A 20239-nucleotide genomic window follows, 5' to 3' on the forward strand; every position below is an offset into this window, starting at 1 on the left:
CGTATCGAAACGAACGTGCGTAAATATATTCTGTCTGAAATCACCTCACTAGAGAGAATCAACACCGAACCGATTAGCATTCACTCCCAGTTTTCGCTTCATTTGAATCAGAACTAGCACTGACAACCTAACCGTCATTATAACGTCAACGTAACGCTATGTTACAGTTTTATGTGAAAACATGAATGTATACTGAATTATGTAGTAGGAAAGAAGAGGGCATGTTAGATCTAATTTAGGCAAACGTCATTGTTTCATTCGCTTACACATGGCTATCGATCCCGTATGGGCCTTAGAAGACAAATTGAGTCTGCATATCAGACACGGTGGCACACAGACTAGGAGATTAATTGTGTTAGGTGAAACGTCCAATCGCAGACGTTGTGACGCCCGCCGTGAGCTTTATTGTGTTGCTAAATTGTGAATAGGATTTACAAGAACATGTAGGTTTTAGTTTCGAGAAAATGATGTTGGGAGGGGGGCAGAATATATAATAGAACAAACAGCTAGTCTTTATATGTGTTACTGTAAAGTTTTTAATACTTTATTTGTATATATGTTGGGGGTACAGTGTTATATATTTGTGATTGTTTCAATAATTCACAATTCATGACAAGGGTCGTTGATTTTTACGGCGACGTTGCAATTGAGGCTTAACACACAGATCGATATATGCACGGAAAACAAGAGACCTGATATTTGGACTTAATGTTGTACTATTGACCCGGCGTGCAAAAGGGGTGTGTGATAGCAGGTGTGGGGAGGGGGGCTGACAAAGAAAGCACTTTGAGGAAGGGAACCTAATAAACCTGGATTGCGTGGGCGTTCCCTTGATAGCGTACAAACCTGCAAGAAATCATTCGATATATCTCCAATAATTTTGGTCACGGAAAGAGGTTGACAACTCCCAATTTCCGTGTATAATGACACTGAACAGCTGGGTTTCTTTCAATGCGTTCGATGCCTTATTTGCGTGTCTTTTTATAAACGTCACCTGAGCGAAAAATCGTCGAAATTGAAGTGATGAATGACGAAGGAAAGAGGCTGGCTTGTGGCATACAGATTCGCCGTAAGGGTCCTCAGAACCAGGACGCCAAACAACGGAGGGCTTTGTCTGGTCAACAAGGGCGCGAAATATGATTACTACTCAATTATTATTCCGTTGGAATCGCCTCCTCTCAATGGCCACATATTGAGGCCCTGTGTCTGACTATTCAAGGGGACATTACATTATACCAGCGCAATGAAGAGGAATGTCTGGAATTTCCATTACTACTATTGTTAATATGAAAGTATATGGAATTACGCTGTGATGGTATTAAGGTTCTCAAGGCAAAATCTTATGAATTATTCAAATTTAATTTCACAAGCGGAATACTGCAAACAATGGGAAAGAGCTGAAAGTGGCCCTGGATTTGCAAAGGGGGTAAGTCGTTTGTGTATTTGTGCGGGGGTTAAAATGTGTGTGTGTGTGGAGGGGTATATTAGTTTATATGCATGTGTGTATGTGCATGTGTATGTGTATGTGTGTGTGTGCGTGCGTGTGTGTGTATGTGCGTGCTTGTGTGTGTGCGTGCGTGCGTGCGAACTTGCGCGTTTATGTGTGTGTCAGTGCGTGCGCACACGTGGAACTAGATATTATGAAAAGTCACAACCCCAAATGACTACCCCCCCCCCCCCAACCCCATGAGTAGTACACTGACACATGCACACACACGCCCTGGGCGATGAAAGTGGGTTGCTTCCATTTGTCTTATCAGATGATGCAGTTAATCCTACCGAAGCACTTTCTCCCCTTCTGTTTGCTCTCTCCCCTCTTATCTATGAGATATCCGGAAGTATAAAAAAACGCATAGCAAATCCTACTCACCCCCCTCCCCCATAAAAGCCACAAGGTGGTCCATGATCAATCTAAAAGATCTTTCCCTTCCATACATAAAAATCGTTACCGTGACTCAAAAATCAGGAAAGCGTATCAAACAGCGTTGCTATTAATGACATCGGTATTTCTTCTTTGCCCCCTGGAAGAGGATACTATTACAATTAACTCTGCGCCACCTTAATTGCACTAAATATATCAGTTAAACCTCCGAGAATCCCCAAAATCCACGGCGGCACATACTTGATTAGACGTAATTAGTGACCTTTGTTGCATAACGGAAAAGATGCCATTCTATGACAAGGAATGCTGTATAGGGGGCTAGTAAGAGTATTTTCTACTCAAACAAACGTCAAGCTTTATTTTTACAACGCACGTCACTGTGTGAGTTATTGTGACACGGTTGACACATAAACAGGTCCTATTGTGACGCGCGGGCTTTTCTTTCACCGCTCGTTTAAAGTTCACGACACGAAGCAAGGAAAACGCGATAAAAATGCATATATTCTAGTGCCAATGCATGTAGAAATGCATATACCAGTGGGAAATGTATATGGCTTTCCGCCAGAGACCGAAAGTGTGTCACGCGTGATAGTGGTTATCATTGGAAGGAAGGAAGGGATGTATGCCTGTGAATGTGTGATGACAGATGTAACAAAAATGGCGGATAGCCAAGTACAACTTACCTTGTCTGACCGAGACTAGGCGTCCGTTGTTGGCCACGAAGACTGCTTGAGGATGACTGTCCTCTAAGACAAAGAGTTCGTCCTTTCCCGGTTTGTTGTTGCGTGTCATCATGGTGGCGGTGCCCCCCACCGCGGTCAGGTACTTCCCCATGCGGTCCTTCAGCGCGATCTTGCCCGAGCGAAACTCTAAGGTGAAGTCGGTGTCATCGCTGGAGTCGTTCACGAGGCGGCCGTCACGGTGGAGATATTTATTGTTGCACGTTTTGATGGCGTATTTACCGTTTCTGAACTCAAGGGTGATGAGGGCGTCGTCTCCCCACGGGTGGTTCATGTCGACCCGTAGCTCTTCATCTTCCTCGCTCCATCGTGCGTACCGCTTTCGGTTGACGTTCTTCAAGTTGACCTGCGGGTGCATGGCTAGGTGCACGGTCCACAGTTCCTCCTTCCCCACCATCTTGCTGAAGCATCGCATGTTCTCGCCGTTCCCGCTCAGGTACAGCCCGTGCGCCATGCTCCGAAACGCCCAGCGACCATCTTCGTACGGTTCGATCAGGAATTGCTCCTCCTTCCCTTGTTCTTCTGCGTCGCACGACACATTCCCGTGCCGGTCCGATGTCAGGAAGCGGTCCAGGTGAGAACGCAGGTAGACCGACTCACCTTCGGGGTCTTGCTCGATCGTCCAGGTCTGCTTTCTCTTCAGACTGTTGCCCGTGACGTTAACCTTGTTTCCGAAGATCTCGGCCGTCAGGTACTTGTTCTTGTAGTTGATCAAGCCGAGAGACAGCTTGAGAATATCGGCATTCACTCCGTTGGTGGACATGTTGTTGACGCTGACTAACACTCTGAACTACTGCTAAGTAGGAGACCGCAGGGCGTTTTCTACTGCGCCGGCGGAAGAGCTAACAGTCCAACGGTTACACCGTGAGCCGCACGTTTGCTTGGGTCAGAGAGCCTCTCCCGGTACACGGTTTTTCCCGGCGCATACAACACGCGCTGGCTCGACAGTTCATAGATCGATACTTCAAACACACGCCAGTCGGTCACCACCGAATTACACTTCAGCGCAAAAATGTAGCACCGGTGCAGCGTCCCGTACTAACACACAATCCGTCACTCACTGAATTCGTCAACAAGAGCGGTGGAAATCCAACCCTACTCAGGCGTAAGCGATCTCGCGGGCTATAGAAGCACCCCTAATACTGAGTCGAGCGTGCAAACACTGAAACAAGCTCTACCTAGGCCTCTACACAACCACACAATACAACGTTTCTCTCCTTACCAGCACAGAACAAGAGCTATTTACCAAACGAGTGCAAGGCGCTACGGCTCTAGAATTCGCCCTTCTAACACACAGCACAGCCCACGCTTATCTGACTGTGCCACGGACCTTGCTTTGACAAACTGACAATAGAACGCGGGATGGCTACCGTAACTTCCGATATTTTCGCGCATACCAAAACACAAAGGGATTTTTTTGCGGTCGACAATGAGTAATCCTTCTCATAATAAGGTAGGAATGCAGGCGCGAGGAAGCGGCGTGTATCCATCCGCGCCTACATCCATCGGAATAAGAAATATTCACCTGAGTAAGACATCCTTTAGAAATGGTTTTCTGCAAAGAATTATACAGTCTACGTCACTTAATTGTGACCAATGAGCTGTGGCTTTATTTACGGTATTCAGGTAATCGTCTAGCCGCATAAAACATGAGTAATATTCTCTCTCAGCATCCCGGGATGGTGTCAAAATGTATGAATGCAAATAGACGACATTTGTATGCAGCAGAAGTCGCTACTGTCCATTTTGCAATAGGCCTGCGTCCGTCGGTAGCAATTACTAACGTGGCTCGACTAATACATGTGGACGCAAATATATTGGACTCACGTATACTGCTTGAATATTTTCCGCCCAAACATTCGTTATGCGTCCAAACAGCAAAACACAAAATTGTAATTTGAGAAATTGAATTAGTCCACTACAAAGATGTGGTATCTTACAGATATAAGCATACACGCTAACAATGCATTTTTGCTGTTAAATGATATGAAAAACTACTTACATTTTTCCTTGGGATTCCGTCCAAAGCAACATAACCCACAAAATTATCATTTGAGAAATTGGTAACTTACAGATATAATCATACACACTGGCAATATAGCTTATGTAAATGATATGACACACTGCCACCAAAAGATGATATTTTGTTTGTGTTACTGATATGACTTGAAACTATCCCGATGACTATTATCGCTTATCAACTATGATAGTCTTGGAAGAGGGGGGAGGGGGATAAGTTAAACAGTTATTCTAGAGGCGACAATTTTTCTCTTTCCCCTTCCGCGCGGCTTTCCAGACAAAACAATCATTAGTACAATGTAATTTATTCTCGTTTTGTCATCGTACTTTAACGAGTTTCCGTCTGTGTGTTGAGACAGCTCAGGTTGACTTGTAAGTTTCCGTCTTTCTTCTGTCAACATCCTAATATCCCGGAGGAAGTTGTGGTCTTATCTTGGGGCCACCAAATCTCGCAGGAAGCACATCCTGATCGTTATCGCGAGATTTGGGGAGCCGGAAGTGATAGTGCACGAGACTGACACTCTGTCTGATACGACCTTGATTTACATATGTAAATTCTTGTATTCTCATATCTTTTAACCTCATGGTTGCTAATAATACCAAAGCTAACGCCAGAAGGTTTATTTATTTATACAATACAACTGGGTTTATCATGAATGGTCATGAATTCATTATGAATTCAGTAGCATTTATCAGAAGTTCAAAGTATAATGAAGCTAGCTATAGAAAAAAAAATGAAATAATGTAATAATTCATGATCACAGTAATGGTGAGAAGTTGATGGGAAATTGATAATGGAAAATGTTATCCGTATTTTTCTATGCCTGACAGCTACCTCTTACCTTGCAGCTGTCAAATGCCATATTTAATCCGTGGATCATGCGGTATTTTTGACGCTAATTATGGGTCAACTCAGGAATGTCCAGCGATGTCCATTCTTTCGTACATATATGCATTAGCTGAGGAGAACATGAGAACACATGAAGAAATGTTGACAATAGATTTTTTTATCATTGAAAAAAATATATATTACAATGTCCGTGGTAGCTAAGCTAGCTGATAAGAGATTGAGAATTCTCGGGTTTGCTTCCTGACATTCCTGACTAGACATTATGTCCTTGGTAAAGACATTTTACGCGACTTTTCTTTCTCCACCCAGGTAAAATGATACCTGACTTCGGTTGGGGAAGTAAAATCATTAGGAGGGGGTGGGTTACATCCTAAACACCATTGACAAACAGCCTAAATGCTTCTCTACTTTTGCTTCACGTATGTGTGAAACTCAATGTACACATGAAACTCTACAACAGCATTCAAATTGCTGACAGTTCAGTATGGCCGTTAAATCGCGACAGTGCAAAAATGTCACAATGTATCTATGTCCGCTCATATAAATTTCCTCGTTTTTCTCCCTATAACCAATTCATATGCATTTTCTTAAAAGTGTAAGGGGCCAGGACATAACAACCATAAAGGCGGCACATGTAACGTTGCACAGAGAGCAATCGAACTGTGAATGGGTACGGTGAATGGTGTATGACGAATAATTGCTCGGCCCCACCTCCACTCAACTAATGGACTAGCCCTTAATACTTATATACCCCTCGGGGCTTGAATTAGGTACTTTTGAAAGGGGTGGGAGGAGTGAAACACAACAACTTCTCAAGTATCCCCTCCCACTAAATTATTGCCAAAGGCACTGCCTAGCGATACTAGTATTATGGCCAGACCAACCAACACTATGTGCGGTGCGGGACTGTATGTACATTATTGCTTCAAAGGGGCCTTGCTAGCACCCCACCCCCCAAATGATGTGGACATTTAAGCGCGAATGAACGTCAATTAAAGTTAGGAAACGTCAGTGAAAAAAAGGACTGTAAGCCTTTTCCCCATTCTTAATTAGGTTTATGTTTGCATTCATTCCGTCTTTTGTATTCTCAATTCGTATAAGTGCGCCTTTCTTCTTCATTTCCAGTTTGTGGCCAGTTCTTTAGCTTCAACCTGACGGCTTTGGAAGTAATTCAAGGTCACGATTTGCACGCACTCGTGTACTTCGCTTTCGAGTCGGTCCAACAATTTACTCCACAGTAGAAAGTACTGCTGTGATCCGTGCCTAACAAGAGTTTATATTTTGATTCTGAAATATTTCTAGCATTTCCTTTTATTTCAGTCACATGCGCATAAATAAAGACTACGTTAAGTACACTGCACTGACGCATTTCATTGCTGGAAATGTAACAGTATCATTTTCTGTCTCAAACCCTACATCTAAGCCAAAATAGTTTCTGTTCCATTAGGTCGTTTTTGATAGATTACATGCTTCACTTTTGAGTGTTGCCGAAAGGGAAACGTTACCTGGATACGGTTATCCGGATTAAGTACGTTAGAAAGGGGGCCGCGCACTACGTACGTAAGGAAAGGTCGCGACCTTAAGGCCACGGTAAGTGAATGGTACGGATGGCATCCACGCGCACATTGACCGATTTCGAAAATTTCGTAAGGCTAGACAATTAGCTGTCAATTCGTGAAACACGCACACACACATATATCGGGGTCACATATATATCTACTTGCATAAGGACGACTTTAAAGACTGACAGTGGGGGAGAGGGGGGGGGGGCATACGAACTCAAATGTGTTTCAAATAGCATGTTATCATCAGCTGAATGTTTGATGCTGCCGTTTTCTATATAAAACAAAATAAATCACATTTAAAAGCCAACCATCCTAATAGATTTGTCCGACTCGTACTAGAAACTGATTCTTCTACTGTCCGTGACGTGCACTTCTATTTTTTCTGCACAATTTGGCGTTAGAAATCCGTTGTTCTGTGCTATAGACTGCCAGTAGACGGGATGTGGTCAGTGCGGTCACTGAGACATGTCAAATCGTTTGAGCCAATCATACTTACTCTACTAGCCACAAACAATCAAGAGCATCGGGGGAAAATTAGGTCATTCACCCAAGCCCGTCTACTAACGAAGGAATTATTTCTCTATTCGTAGTTTTTCCATCTAAAATACAAAATGCAAAAAAAATAGACCTAAGATGATAATCACCATCTAATAATGACAATTAAAGTCAGAAAAGCCAAGAATTTAATTCTTGGCATTTCTTGCTTTCTTTTCTAACGATTATATTCATTCCTCGATTCACAGACATAGTTTTTTTTTTCGTACATGTATAAGTGTGCAATCTTATCATTGAAGTCTGAATATCAATGTTATGACAAGAGCATACATAAGTTCTCACTAAAACATGAAAGAATTATTTCAATAACATGAGTTTCCTTCAAACGATGTATGTCCTTCCATATAAGGCTTGAGGGGAGAAAAGACTGATCGGTGAGCTCACAGAAAAAAGTCGTCTGGGAATGACGTCACCAGGCGATGTCTGAAGTTGATACACACTCACGCGGGCGGACTATTCCACACCGCATGAGTCATGTTTAGTCAGGGGGTGTTCACATCCGCGCACAACGTGTCCCCAAATCCCAGAATTTCCTCTTCTGACATAGAACGATAAAAAGTATGCGATGTATGCATTCTAAAATGCTATCTATGCGAATGATTAAATCCTACACCATTCCTGGCGTGATTGTGGATTTTGCCTATTTTTCCCGCCAACCCTGCCTTGTACGTGGCAGCCAAAACTGCTGTACACGAATACCACTCAATGGACCGATGAAATCTGGTTTATTTGTATGAGCCATGTATGTAGACAGGTGATCACTATAGACAGGGTTCGTAATGTTTCTGTCAATGGGAAAATTATCAAAAAGAGGCCGCAAAAAAGTGGTCAAATTGGCAAGGCGGTGCATATGTACAGGTGGTCACTTGTGGAGGTTTGACTCGTAACATGACGATTTTCAAGTCAACAGTGTACTGACTGTGAACGTACTGTCACATTGACATGCATTGGTTGATAGTGACTCATAACTTGATATATTAAGTGTTATACAAGCCCATCCCATAGACCATACATAAAAACACATTCGTAACGTCACTTCGAGTAACGTTATGGAAGTTGTATGGATACCATACCCCAACCTCACGATGGATACTTGAGATCGGGCCGAGTGCATGAGAAAAGAAATGCAAAGACTCCTAGCCCTAGGATACCTTTTGCAGGCTAACTTCTCGGCTAAAAATTCACCCACCATTTAAAAACAATTTCCATGGAAGACTTGCCTGAACTGGAATGCCACTATTTTAGAAGAAGCAACAAATCAGTTTTGCTTTCAGAATAACACCTGATTTTGCAAATTGTGTGCTATTTTTAATGTAATTCTTTATTCACCAACGCCATGTGTACTTTTTTTGTTTTTACCTAAAAAATATATTTCGTGGATTGTCCCCACAACACCTTTTTTTGCCTGGTGAGCTCATTTACTAAAGCCCCATGTAACGCGAAACTTCGGGACCTTGCCATGTAAACTCGGAACATACAAGACAGAGGCCAGCTGTTTCCGGCCAGATGGCTTGCATTTCCGGTGCGGGAAGAGATGTAGACGTTTGGATGAAGGAATATCCGCATGTGTCACGTGTCATGTCTGTTTGGAACGGTTTTCAGGTTCAATGTTGGGACACTTTTAACGTCATATATATAGCATCCTATATATGGATATTCGTATAGAGGAGTTGGGAGATATTGCAACTTTGGCCTGAGTCCAATTATCTTTCAAAGTTTCATGAAAGTACTAGTAACTAACTCCAGACTCTAGCTACATGGAGTTTAATTGCCTTTAATGAACTACAGTTGAAGCAACAGTAACATGTACCAATCCACACGATACATTGTGCATTGTCACTGGATGGTACTACGTTTGTGTTGAAGGCAATTTTTGTAATGATAGTCTAGTGATACATTTTGATAAGCACATTAAACATTTAGATATACACAGAGTGTTAGCTGGTCTGGAAGTATTCATACAAAAATGGCACATGTGTAACTACATATCCCCCCTCTCTAGATCACGATCTCCTTCATTTTGGAGAAACGGTTGATACGGGTGTTTTTCATTAACGACGACACGCTTCTATATAACGTTACATGTACTGTACTAGTACTTGGGCAGGTGGTCGCCTTACTAGGTTGCCGTCAGGAAAGCGTATCAACAGCGGCGTCTAGCGGCGGCAGTGTTGAGTGCAGTCACCTGTGTAGGAGACCACCTGTGCGATGATACATGTATGTACTAGTACTCGGAAAAGTAATATATCTTTGCAAAGATAAAAGTATCGGGGCTGAGATTTTATCCTACAAAAGTCCTTACGAAAGTCGCTGTACTTTTGTTGTCCCAATAATTAACGTTTATCACATTTGTATAAGGAAATGCTGAAATAGCCTTATTTGCTAAGATGAGATTTCATAATTTGACAAGAAAATATCTGAAGTTGCAAGAAATTTAGAAATACATTTTGTACATGGTTTAAGTTACATTCGTTGTTGCTCATAAAGAATTCAGAAAAAGTTGCATCATTTTGATGCTCTCACCAAGGTAACTTGAGTAACCTTTGACCTTCCAAGATGGCGGCGGTGGTGGTGTTTTTCGTCTGCCTGGCGATTTTCTTCGTCTTTACCGTTTCTGTGGTGTTGTCGTGGGGTCTGTTAGCCGTTGTACCACTCCTGTTATCTGTTGTGTCCGTTCTGCTGCTGTACAGACGGAGCCCGGCCGGGAAACGCGTGTGCGTGCTCGTGTTAGGGGACATCGGCCGGAGTCCACGCATGCAGTATCACGCAATCTCATTGGCCAAGGAGGGCTTCCAAGTGGACCTAGTCGGGTTTTCTGGTTGGTCGTAGTTTGTTGCTTTAAGTTTGACAGTTTAAAAGAAGAATAAAAATCCTTTTCTGTTTTCGCCTGTTTTAGAATATCAGTTTCATTTCTGTGTTGGATAGAATATCAGTCAAAGGAAGTTGTAGCTTGGCTACAAGTCATGAGTCTTGAGTCTTTGACTGATGCATTCTTCGATAAGACCATTTACCTTAAGTTACCATAACGACAGGAGCTCTCAGTGCAAGGAGGTTAAAGACAGACCGCCATGACAAAGGCAATTTACATTCGGGCAATTTGCCATTTAGTATATACTAGTAGTAGCTGCCATAAATTTACCATCAGATGTTGTCATGATCTCCCATACAGACCCTCCTGATCATATAGGCCAAGAACATGTTCATTGAATAATTGTGTTTTTGCCTTTTGTAATGTCTATTAGGTTCCAAGCCTCATCAAGGTGTACTGGACAACGAGAGAATCTCTCAACACTTTCTGCCTGAGCCACCAACATTCCCAAAAGGTGGACACATATCATTTCTAGTGTCAGCTGAGAAATAACCCTGTCTTGACTCCTATTGATCATACAATAATAAGCAGTTGGTTGCAAATTGGTTGTAGTGTTTCTGACCACACTGCAACATGTGCTAACAGAAAATGTAAAAGTTATTGAACTGGAAGCAGTTTACTTAAAATGAAGTCAATGAGGAGTTGAGCTATTAAAGGTAAAGCTATTAAATCTTCTACTGGTCATGACACAGAAGACAGATGTTATATACCGTGCGTACAGGTTCGTTGTACAGGGAAAATTCCCCTAGCTGTCTTTTCCACAGGCAAAATCAACAATAGACCACATCTTAGCGTCCTGTGGTAAAGGACTTTGACCGTTTTCAGTAGCGTGCATATTAGGTGACACAACCTGGTCATGCTGCATGTGGACCAAGGAGTTGTATTACTTGTACTAACTTGTAGGTTTGAATCCACTGGATTCAAACCCACAACTTGTTGGTCCACATGCAGCATCACTAACTTGACTACCATTGAACGGACCTTTGCAAAAAAAGTTCAGAGATAACTACAGGCCTGGGAAAATGTTTTATAAGTAGTATTACATTGTACCATTGATTGGATAATAGATGTGCTTGTTCGAATGAAAGCTGATCTATGTTGGTAAATTCCATAGTGAAAAAGTTTAAACTTTGTTTCAACACAACAGAAAGACTCACCATAAATTTTCGGTGAGTACTAGTACTCAAACCTTCTTCAGATGAATGACTCGCTGCACTGATATTCCGGAAGGCGAAACCTGCCACCATCACGGTTCAACGAGGGTTAATGCGCCCTAATGTAAATGGCCTCCTTAACACCCCTCACAAACCAGACCTGTTCAGAGTCCAAGATGCGTTCTTGGTACAGTGACACGGAATGGCCAGGAGATTCTATGTGTATATGCTGAGATACTTCTGATGATGTTGAACTGGGGCGTCTATGTTCCATGAAAGAAGCTTTCAGTGACAGCTTGTGTTACCAATGTGCTTGTTCTTTAGTTCTCCCCAGGTTTCTCCACTATATCCTGAAAGCTGTGTTCCAGTCTGTCCAACTGCTGGCAGTGTTACTGATACAGACAGACAAACCAGCTTACCTGCTAGTTCAGGTAAACTCCACTCTGACTTCAAATTGTCAACTCTCTTCTGATATTTCTAGTCTTTCTGAAGATGTGTGTGATTGGCATAGTTGATAAGTGAAAGAAATAAGACTGAACTAATTACAAAATCTGAAAACATTGAATTTCTGTTAATGCTTTTTTTTCTTTTGAAACATGTTCAAATGTGTATTGTACATGAATAAATAAGCTAAAATCAAAATTTCTGTGCATGTATTAGCATCCATGTCAGTATTTTGGCTTAAATAGAAAAGTAGAAAGGAAAAAAGCACATTTAGCCCACTTGCAGCCTGGAGTCTTGCATGCCTTGTTGTGCTTTTAGTCCACTGGTAGAAGCATACCTTTGGGGAAGGACTAAAAGCACAACGAGATTGGACTTCAGACTAGCCCACTCAGTACAAATGATAGATCTCCATGCTGCATTTGTAGATTAGACTTCACAGTACGGGCTCTCGTAAAGTTTTGCCACTAAGTACGCATTGCACTTTGCATTAAGGAATAAAGAATATTAAATGTAGAATTTTCAAGAAATGTTACTGAAACGATATAAAAAGAGTACCACATTTTTCTTTCCTTTCAGAATCCCCCTGCTATCCCCACCTTGGCTATAGCCTGGCTGGTGTGCCTGTTGAGAGGGACCAGGTTCCTGATAGACTGGCACAACTATGGTTATACCATCCTGGGGTTAGCTCTGAGTGCCAAACACCCCCTCCTCAAGTTCTCCAAATGGTACGTTCCACATTTTGCTACATGTATGTCTATCTAGGTGATACTAAGTTTGATATGTCATATGTTTACGTTCAAGGAAGGGAAAGATATGGTTTTTGCTAAGTTCCTTGCTCAGCAAATAAATCAATGACATAAACCATACAGTTCTGCATGGTAAAGTAGCAAATACCCCATGGTGTTTCATTACAGTGTGTAGCAAGTGGTAGGACAGAGCTGGAGAGGCTGGTTACCATAATATAACTGTGTTTAAGTAGTAGCAAACAGAGCAATAGTAGGTTACTGTTAGGCTAAACCATGTAAAAGTAAACATTATGTATTCACTTAAACATTTTACCTGTATAGTGTTTAACTTTTAGTATTCCTTTTTGTGTGTTAATAGGTATGAAGGCTTTTTTGGTGCTCTTTCCAATGGAAACTTGTGTGTCACAAATGCAATGAGGAAGGACCTACTTTCTATGTGGGGAATCAAGTAAGAATATCAAGTTGTGTTGAAATCTCCAGATACTGTCATTCAATGTTGTGTGTATGTCCTTTAAACCTGAATTGTTCTTTCATACTTTTCTTACAAAAAGAAATATTTGTATTTTTGTAACCAGTATCAATGTCTTTTTACAATATTTCAGAGCTGTGACCATGTACGACAGACCGCCACTCATCTTCAGGTCAATTGGAACTGAGGAACAACATGAGGTTAAAGCATTCATTTGTTCATTTTTTTAATCATTAATCAATTAATTCATTCATCCTCTCTTTCCTCCCATCAATCCATTTTACCCATACATGGAAGGTATTATATGAGACAAATTGACTACGTATTATTTCTTTGCTTGCAGTTGTTCTGTAGGCTGAGGACTGAATACCCAGTTTTTGGCTCCAGGTTAGAAAAGCTGACTTCTTCATTGAGTCCTTCAAGTGATCATGATCACTGATGCCTCTATCTGTCAGTAGATCATTACCTGTTGCAATTTGTAGAGACTACAATATTGCAATTTCTAATATTCTACCAGTAGAATCGATAATTCTACCAGATCATAGTCCTAGTATGTAAATATTGACGGCAATTTTGCCATTTCTATCAAACTGTGCACTGCTGTATGAGAATTATGCCATATTTTGTAATAGGGACTGGAAAAAGGCTTTGATACAAAAATTACTGTTATAAACTGTAGGTCTGGAGACAGTGGGAAGACAGCTTTTACAGAGAAAACACAAGACGGGACCATCAGACAGCTGGTAGACAGGCCTGCACTGTTGGTCAGCAGCACCAGTTGGACTGGTAGGAACTTCATTCAAATATCTCTTTTTTTCCATCCCAATGGTTATTCATGGCTACTTTGGCAGTAGTTTCTAGCTCCTGTTTAGCTTGAGAGAGTGACTCCTATTCTTAACAAAAGGATAAAATTACTGGACCAGACATGCAATAATGATAGTATGGAGCCACATCATTTTTCTAGAGAGCTTCTAGTTCCAGAGTACATAAACTGGATAAAGTGATTATTATTAATATTTTGTTGCGTCACTCTCTTCAATTACGTGACCTCTCGGTTTACGTCCCATATCAAAGGATGTACCTACTAGTAAATAAAGCTAGGATTGCATTTTCATCCGAGTAGATGGATCAAGTAGATGTTAAGGTCCTTTTCTGAGAATAGAACATTGGGATCTGCTAGGGATTCCAACACAGGACTATTAGATTCTAAGTAAACAACTCTAACCACAAGTCCACCTTGCCACTTTTTGAAAATACCTATTTTGACTTGTTGCTCTTTTCTCTTTTCCAGAGGATGAGGATTTCTCAATTCTTCTGAATGCACTAGAAGGTAATTATTAGGATTGCAATGTCCTTCATCATGATACATTAGCGCCTCCTAACAGCTGACCTCAAAACTGCAGTTTTTTTCAAACTTGCAAATTCTAAAGCAAGTGTATGGCATGTAAATGCTCTAGGAATACTTTGCTAGCTTGTTTGCTGCTTCTGAGTGTTGTTAACTGTACAATGGATTTTTTACAGCAATTTCAATAATTTCAACAGTGCTTTATGACAAAAATGTGTAAACTAGCTGTTTATTTTCTACAGTTTATGAGAAGTCGGCATCTGAAGAGGGATGTCAACTGCCAAACCTGATATGTGCCATCACTGGTCAGTTTAATACCCACTTTTGTTCACATATCTATTTTCAGAAAAATGTCATAGATGTCAGAAATATCATTTCCAAATGTCAACACTGCTACATACATGTAGTTGACCATGTAGCTTATTTTGTAATGTATAATCAGTGGTGCTGTTATCTTGAAACTTTTGTGATGTTTTTATTTTCTTTTTTGATTTGTGTTTCAAATGGTTTTATACTTTAAACTAATGTAATGATTTAAAAACACATTGGAAACCTTGTATTCCCTCCAAAAATAAAACCACAGCTTAAGTCAATAGATTCATAAGAAAAAGAAAAGTATTTTGAAAAAACAAAGAATAATGATTTGTCTTAGTTACAAATCACTGATGAAAATATAGAATGAAGAAAAGAAAGAAGGAACACTTAAGATATACTAGTACTTGTCATGTCTTCAAGGAAAGGGCCCTCAGAAGGAGTACTACCAAGGACTGATCTCCAAGAAGAACTTCCAGCATGTCCAAATCTGTACTCCATGGCTGGCAGCTGAGGACTACCCCAAACTCTTGGGTAAGAAACACAGAATGAAAATGTTGATCAAATTATTTTATATAAGTTCATATATCAATTCCAGTAGTTTTCCATAGGTTTATCTGTCTTATGCAACATATATTTGTAATGTCAGTTTCTACACTGAATTAATCTGTCTTCTGGATTGTCTAACATTGAATAAAAATTATGTTTTGTAATTGTTACTTGCATGTAAACTGCTTGTATATTATATATACAAATGTACATGTATTACCTAATAGCCAGTGGTTAATGTTGACTGTAACCTGTGTATATAGACTTATCAGACTCATTAAGACTTTAAATGATTCGTCCAGTGGACTGGACCTACCCATTAAAGTTGTGGACATGTTGTGGTGTTAACTATAACTTACTAACTAATGATTAATGTTAACTGTAACCTACTAACCAGTGGTTTATCGACCCACAGGTTCAGCAGACCTAGGTGTGTGTCTTCACTACTCGTCCAGTGGACTGGACCTACCCATGAAAGTTGTGGACATGTTTGGGTGTGGCCTGCCTGTCTGTGCCATTCACTTCAACTGGTAGGTTTTGGCAACACCTCAAGGGCTGGATCTCTTGTCTTCAGTTTTCATTATTCAATAAAATACCTAAAATCCACCACCTTGCAGTGTGGCTGGTCCTCATGAGCCTTTGATTCAAAATCTCTTTATTATATTGACAAGCTCTTTGTACCAGAACATATCAAGTTTTCAGCTGTGTACAAGTACTACTGTTTTTTTGCCGTTGCGTAATCGACAGAAGCGGTTGGTTCAACCGTTCGTTTGGATGCATGAATGGATGCATGGATGGATGTCAATTTAACAAAACCCTTCTAATAGCCCTAAGCTTCTATAGCCCTGATTGCGTAATTGAGTCAGCGTGGCCGAGCGGTCTAAGATACAGTACCTAATAGCAGTTTGCTTCTGCAGCCGTGGATCGTGGGTTGGAACCCCATTTGCTACAATTTTTCTTTGTCAGACAATTCTCATGTACTGTTTTATTAATAGAAGAAAGACTGATTCAGTAATTCGATGTTTAAAAACTCTTTTTTCGTGTGATTTTGTGTAACATCCAGGCTTTTTCCAAAAGACGCACCAGCCAGCTTTTTTCAGAAGCTTGTTTTATATCCATTGCCATAACTTGAGATGAACACAAAATGAGATGTTATAAAAATAACCATTTTTGTTTGTGTCATAATGTCATTTGTTCTTAGCTTGCACGAGCTTGTCAAACATGAGGAGAATGGACTTGTGTTCAACAATGACCAGGAACTGGCAAAGCAGATACAGGTAATATATATTGTAGATTAGTCAATTTTGCAATGCATTAATTCGGTCAATGTAATGGTCACAACAGGTTTAAAACGGCGGCAATAATTCTGGAATTCAGAATTTCTAAAGTGTTACTTATCTGCATGGTTTGTGTACAGTTAAGTCTTGCATTTCTACAAATGATTCTGCTAAAAGCTTGAATGCTAGATCATTTTTCACCAAATTGGTATTTTTTGATACAGAATTATAACGAATTATAATTAACCAATATTTCTCCCTCTTTTAAATGTCTTTTATTAGGAGTTACTTGCTGGATTTCCTAAGACCCAGGACAAGCTGAAGACATTCCGAGACAATCTTCAATCATTCCAGAGTCTAAGATGGGACCAATGTTGGAAAGACAATGTGCTTCCACTTCTTAAATCTTAAGGCATCATCCATCTATTAGGGCAGACACCACTATAGACCTGTCCATTGGAAAGCATGTTAGAATACACCAAAACAAGGATTGATAAATGCACCATCCCTAATTTCAATCTTCATTCTGAAAGTCACAAGGGTCTTCTTCTTCATATCCATTGAAAGAAAACAGGAAGTCACCCAGCTCCAACTATGAGGAAAGCTCGCTCTATGGAAGAAACCTCACCTTTGACCCCAATTTCTTTTGATTTACCCCAAAGGACCCAACACGTCAAATCTATTTGCTCATCAACTAAACTGATGAATTGAACAGATTTTGACCAAAATGGGAAAGCTTAGATCCTACCTGTTCTTTCTATTAAAAGAAGTCTCCTTGTCGCTTCATATGCATTTTGTCACCTACACTTGAATTGATTATAAAAGAATATTCAATGCGTCAAACGCAATGATATTTAGTGTACGTATAGACTGACAACCTCAGAAATGGCAATTATTTAGAATAGCAGAGGAAATATTGATAACCTTCAAAATGTTGCATAAAAAGGTATTGCATGTTCCCCAAATATATGCTTAACTTATTCATTATGATAGCAACAATCATGACTGATTTGTCAAGTTGGACAAAATACAAATTCAACCAGTCGTATCAAAGATCTTTACAGCTGTGGTATAGTGAAAAGCCATGATAGAAACATAGTTACCATGCACAGACAATCTAAACTATACTGTCAAAGAGTTTTGAGTGAAAAATAGTTAAAAGCATAACAATTTTTTGTTGCAAAGATGCTGTTTTTTCATGTGTTTAAGAAACACATGTCTGATCTTCTGAGAGAAATTAAAGCTATGGTTACATTCCCTTGTTTAGTAGCACTAGATTAAATGTATAATGCATTCCAACATGAACTGAGTACAATATCACTTTCATGCAAGTCTCTGAACTCAGTGATCAACATTAATGGTTTGGAGTAACTTAGCAATATACTTCTGATGCATATTGTACTTGTGGGCCATCGTAGTTTAGTTAAGGTGGGGTCACACATGCGTATATATTCAGGTACATTTGAGGTGCGTATGAAGCTCCTAGTCTCTACTAGGCTCCACAGGTCACGGGAAAAATAGTACAAATTGGACAAATATAGATACATAACATGCCAGATGAGTTAGCTGACCAAGAAGTATGGTTAGCGACCCAGCTAAGTCGTCTGGCATGTTACCTATTTACGTTTGACCAATTTCTATTATTTTTTCAGCCACCTGTGGAGCCTGGTGGAGGTAAATATGCGCGCCATGCGCGCCTCATACGGACTTAAATATATACGCACGTGTGACCCCACCTTTAGACCGGCCGAACCAATAATATAGAACACCTGTTGGCCACTAGGAGCGCGATTTTAGTCAAGCTTAGTTTGTGTGTGTGTGTGCTTGTGAGATGAATTAAAAGATCAACCCTGCATGGTCGGGTAACCATCTGGGACAGGCACACACCTGCCGCAGGCAAAAATCTACCACAGTGAATCACCTGACACAGGAACAAACAAAAGACACATGTTAGATAATCACCGTTCTGATTGTCAAACATTTTCAAAGCTTGATTGACACGATAAAAAGTACAGTGACTTTTCTGTATTGGTATGAAGAACGAAATGAATCGTAGTGGAGACACTCATTTGATGGAACATCCAGAGTAACGTAAGTACACTTTTTGTACGTTTAGTACCATACATGTAAAGCTGGATATATGCCAATGGGTAGAAGGGACATTAATCATTTGACACGTCAGCTTTCAAACACGGTTACCGTATCAGAAACTGAGAAAGGCTACTATGCTACGTAGCTAAACGGCTATAAGGGGATTTTCTGAAGAGAGCATAAGTAACAGTACAGAGCAATAGTACCTGAGAAAAGATTATGGTCGCTCTACGACTACGTGAAATCGAAATGAAAAGAGCAAGTTAGAGCTTTCAGTTGTGTTTCTGAGGTACTAAAATAAGGCTCATGGTCCCCACGATGATCAGAAAGCTTTTGAACACCACAAAGAAGCCTCGAGAAAAAACAGACTTGGTCCGATCAAAGTGCTATCCAGCTCACGATTTTCTGTCAGTACTTTACTTTTAGAACAAGTCTAATATCCTGAAGCTTTCCTCTGTGCTTCATACACGCTCAAACGTGTACATCTTTTAAACGCCTTACAAAGTTTGTGAGCACCAAAGACTTGATTGTAGCCACGCCTGGGGGTTATTTTATATAGGCCAAGGACATTACATTAGACACGTCAGCTTTATAACATGGTATAAAAAAACAATAAAGGCTACTAACATAGTTGAATGGCTATAAAAGGGTTTTCTGAAGAGACCATAATCAAGTGAGATCATAACCTGAGAAAAGACGATGGTCGCTCTACATAAAAAAGAAACGAAGAGAGCAAGAGCTTTCAACTGTTTTTTTACAGACACTAAAAATAAAGCCGGGTCCCTACGATGATCAGAAAGCTTTCGAAAACCACAATGAAGCCTCAACAAAAACCAGACAAACTACAGTACTAATACTTACATGTCGTGGATAATCGCAGTCCAGGTATTGATATGAAGAACGAAAGGGATCGTAGTGGAGACACTCATTTTATGGAACATCTAGAGTAGCGTAAGTACACTTTTTTAATACGTTCAGTACCATGCATGTAAATATTGATAGATTCCAATATGCAGGAGGTATATATATGTATACAAACAGGTCACTGAATGCAAACCTAGAGAGCACTCATGAATAACACACACTTAACACTAGCAAGTGCAAGTGATGCTCTTTGGCAATTCTAACAGGCTAAACCTAGAGGACAGGGACAGATTGCAACAAGTCATAATCAATTATTCGCAAATTGGATTCTTTTGATGCATTATTCTCAAGGCCGCAAAATTTAAGGAGAGTTATCTGCGCACCGGTGAGATGTAGGCCATGATGCCCAGGGGAATGTCCAATCAAAGTGCTATGTAACTCACGATATTTTGACAGTACTTCACTTCTAGGACAGGTCTAATAAATATCTTAAAGCTTTCTTCTGTGC

At 40.4% G+C, this 20239-nt stretch overlaps 2 protein-coding genes across 2 annotated transcripts in view; one reads left to right on the plus strand and one right to left on the minus strand.

Moving 5' to 3' along the window:
- LOC118428826 (fascin-2-like) overlaps positions 1 to 4117 on the minus strand; it is a 19287-nt gene extending 15170 nt beyond the window's left edge. The window contains exon 1 of the mRNA XM_035839049.1: positions 2566 to 4117. Coding sequence (XP_035694942.1) covers positions 2566 to 3385 — 820 coding nt within the window. The 5' untranslated portion in view covers positions 3386 to 4117. The remainder of the gene's footprint in view (positions 1 to 2565) is intronic.
- A 6018-nt stretch (positions 4118 to 10135) lies between these two features.
- LOC118428827 (chitobiosyldiphosphodolichol beta-mannosyltransferase-like) lies at positions 10136 to 17536 on the plus strand. Its single transcript, XM_035839050.1, has 14 exons — positions 10136 to 10429; positions 10854 to 10934; positions 11959 to 12065; positions 12655 to 12803; positions 13183 to 13272; positions 13427 to 13493; positions 13637 to 13680; positions 13973 to 14079; positions 14585 to 14623; positions 14881 to 14943; positions 15374 to 15484; positions 15915 to 16029; positions 16701 to 16776; positions 17059 to 17536. The coding sequence occupies exons 1-14, from the start codon at positions 10168 to 10170 to the stop codon at positions 17185 to 17187; spliced, it is 1440 nt and encodes a 479-aa protein (XP_035694943.1). The 5' UTR covers positions 10136 to 10167; the 3' UTR covers positions 17188 to 17536.
- Positions 17537 to 20239: the final 2703 nt, after the last annotated feature.

The sequence above is a fragment of the Branchiostoma floridae genome, chromosome 13 (genome assembly GCF_000003815.2).
Source record: "Branchiostoma floridae strain S238N-H82 chromosome 13, Bfl_VNyyK, whole genome shotgun sequence".
In the NCBI taxonomy this organism is placed as follows: Eukaryota; Metazoa; Chordata; class Leptocardii; order Amphioxiformes; family Branchiostomatidae; genus Branchiostoma; species Branchiostoma floridae.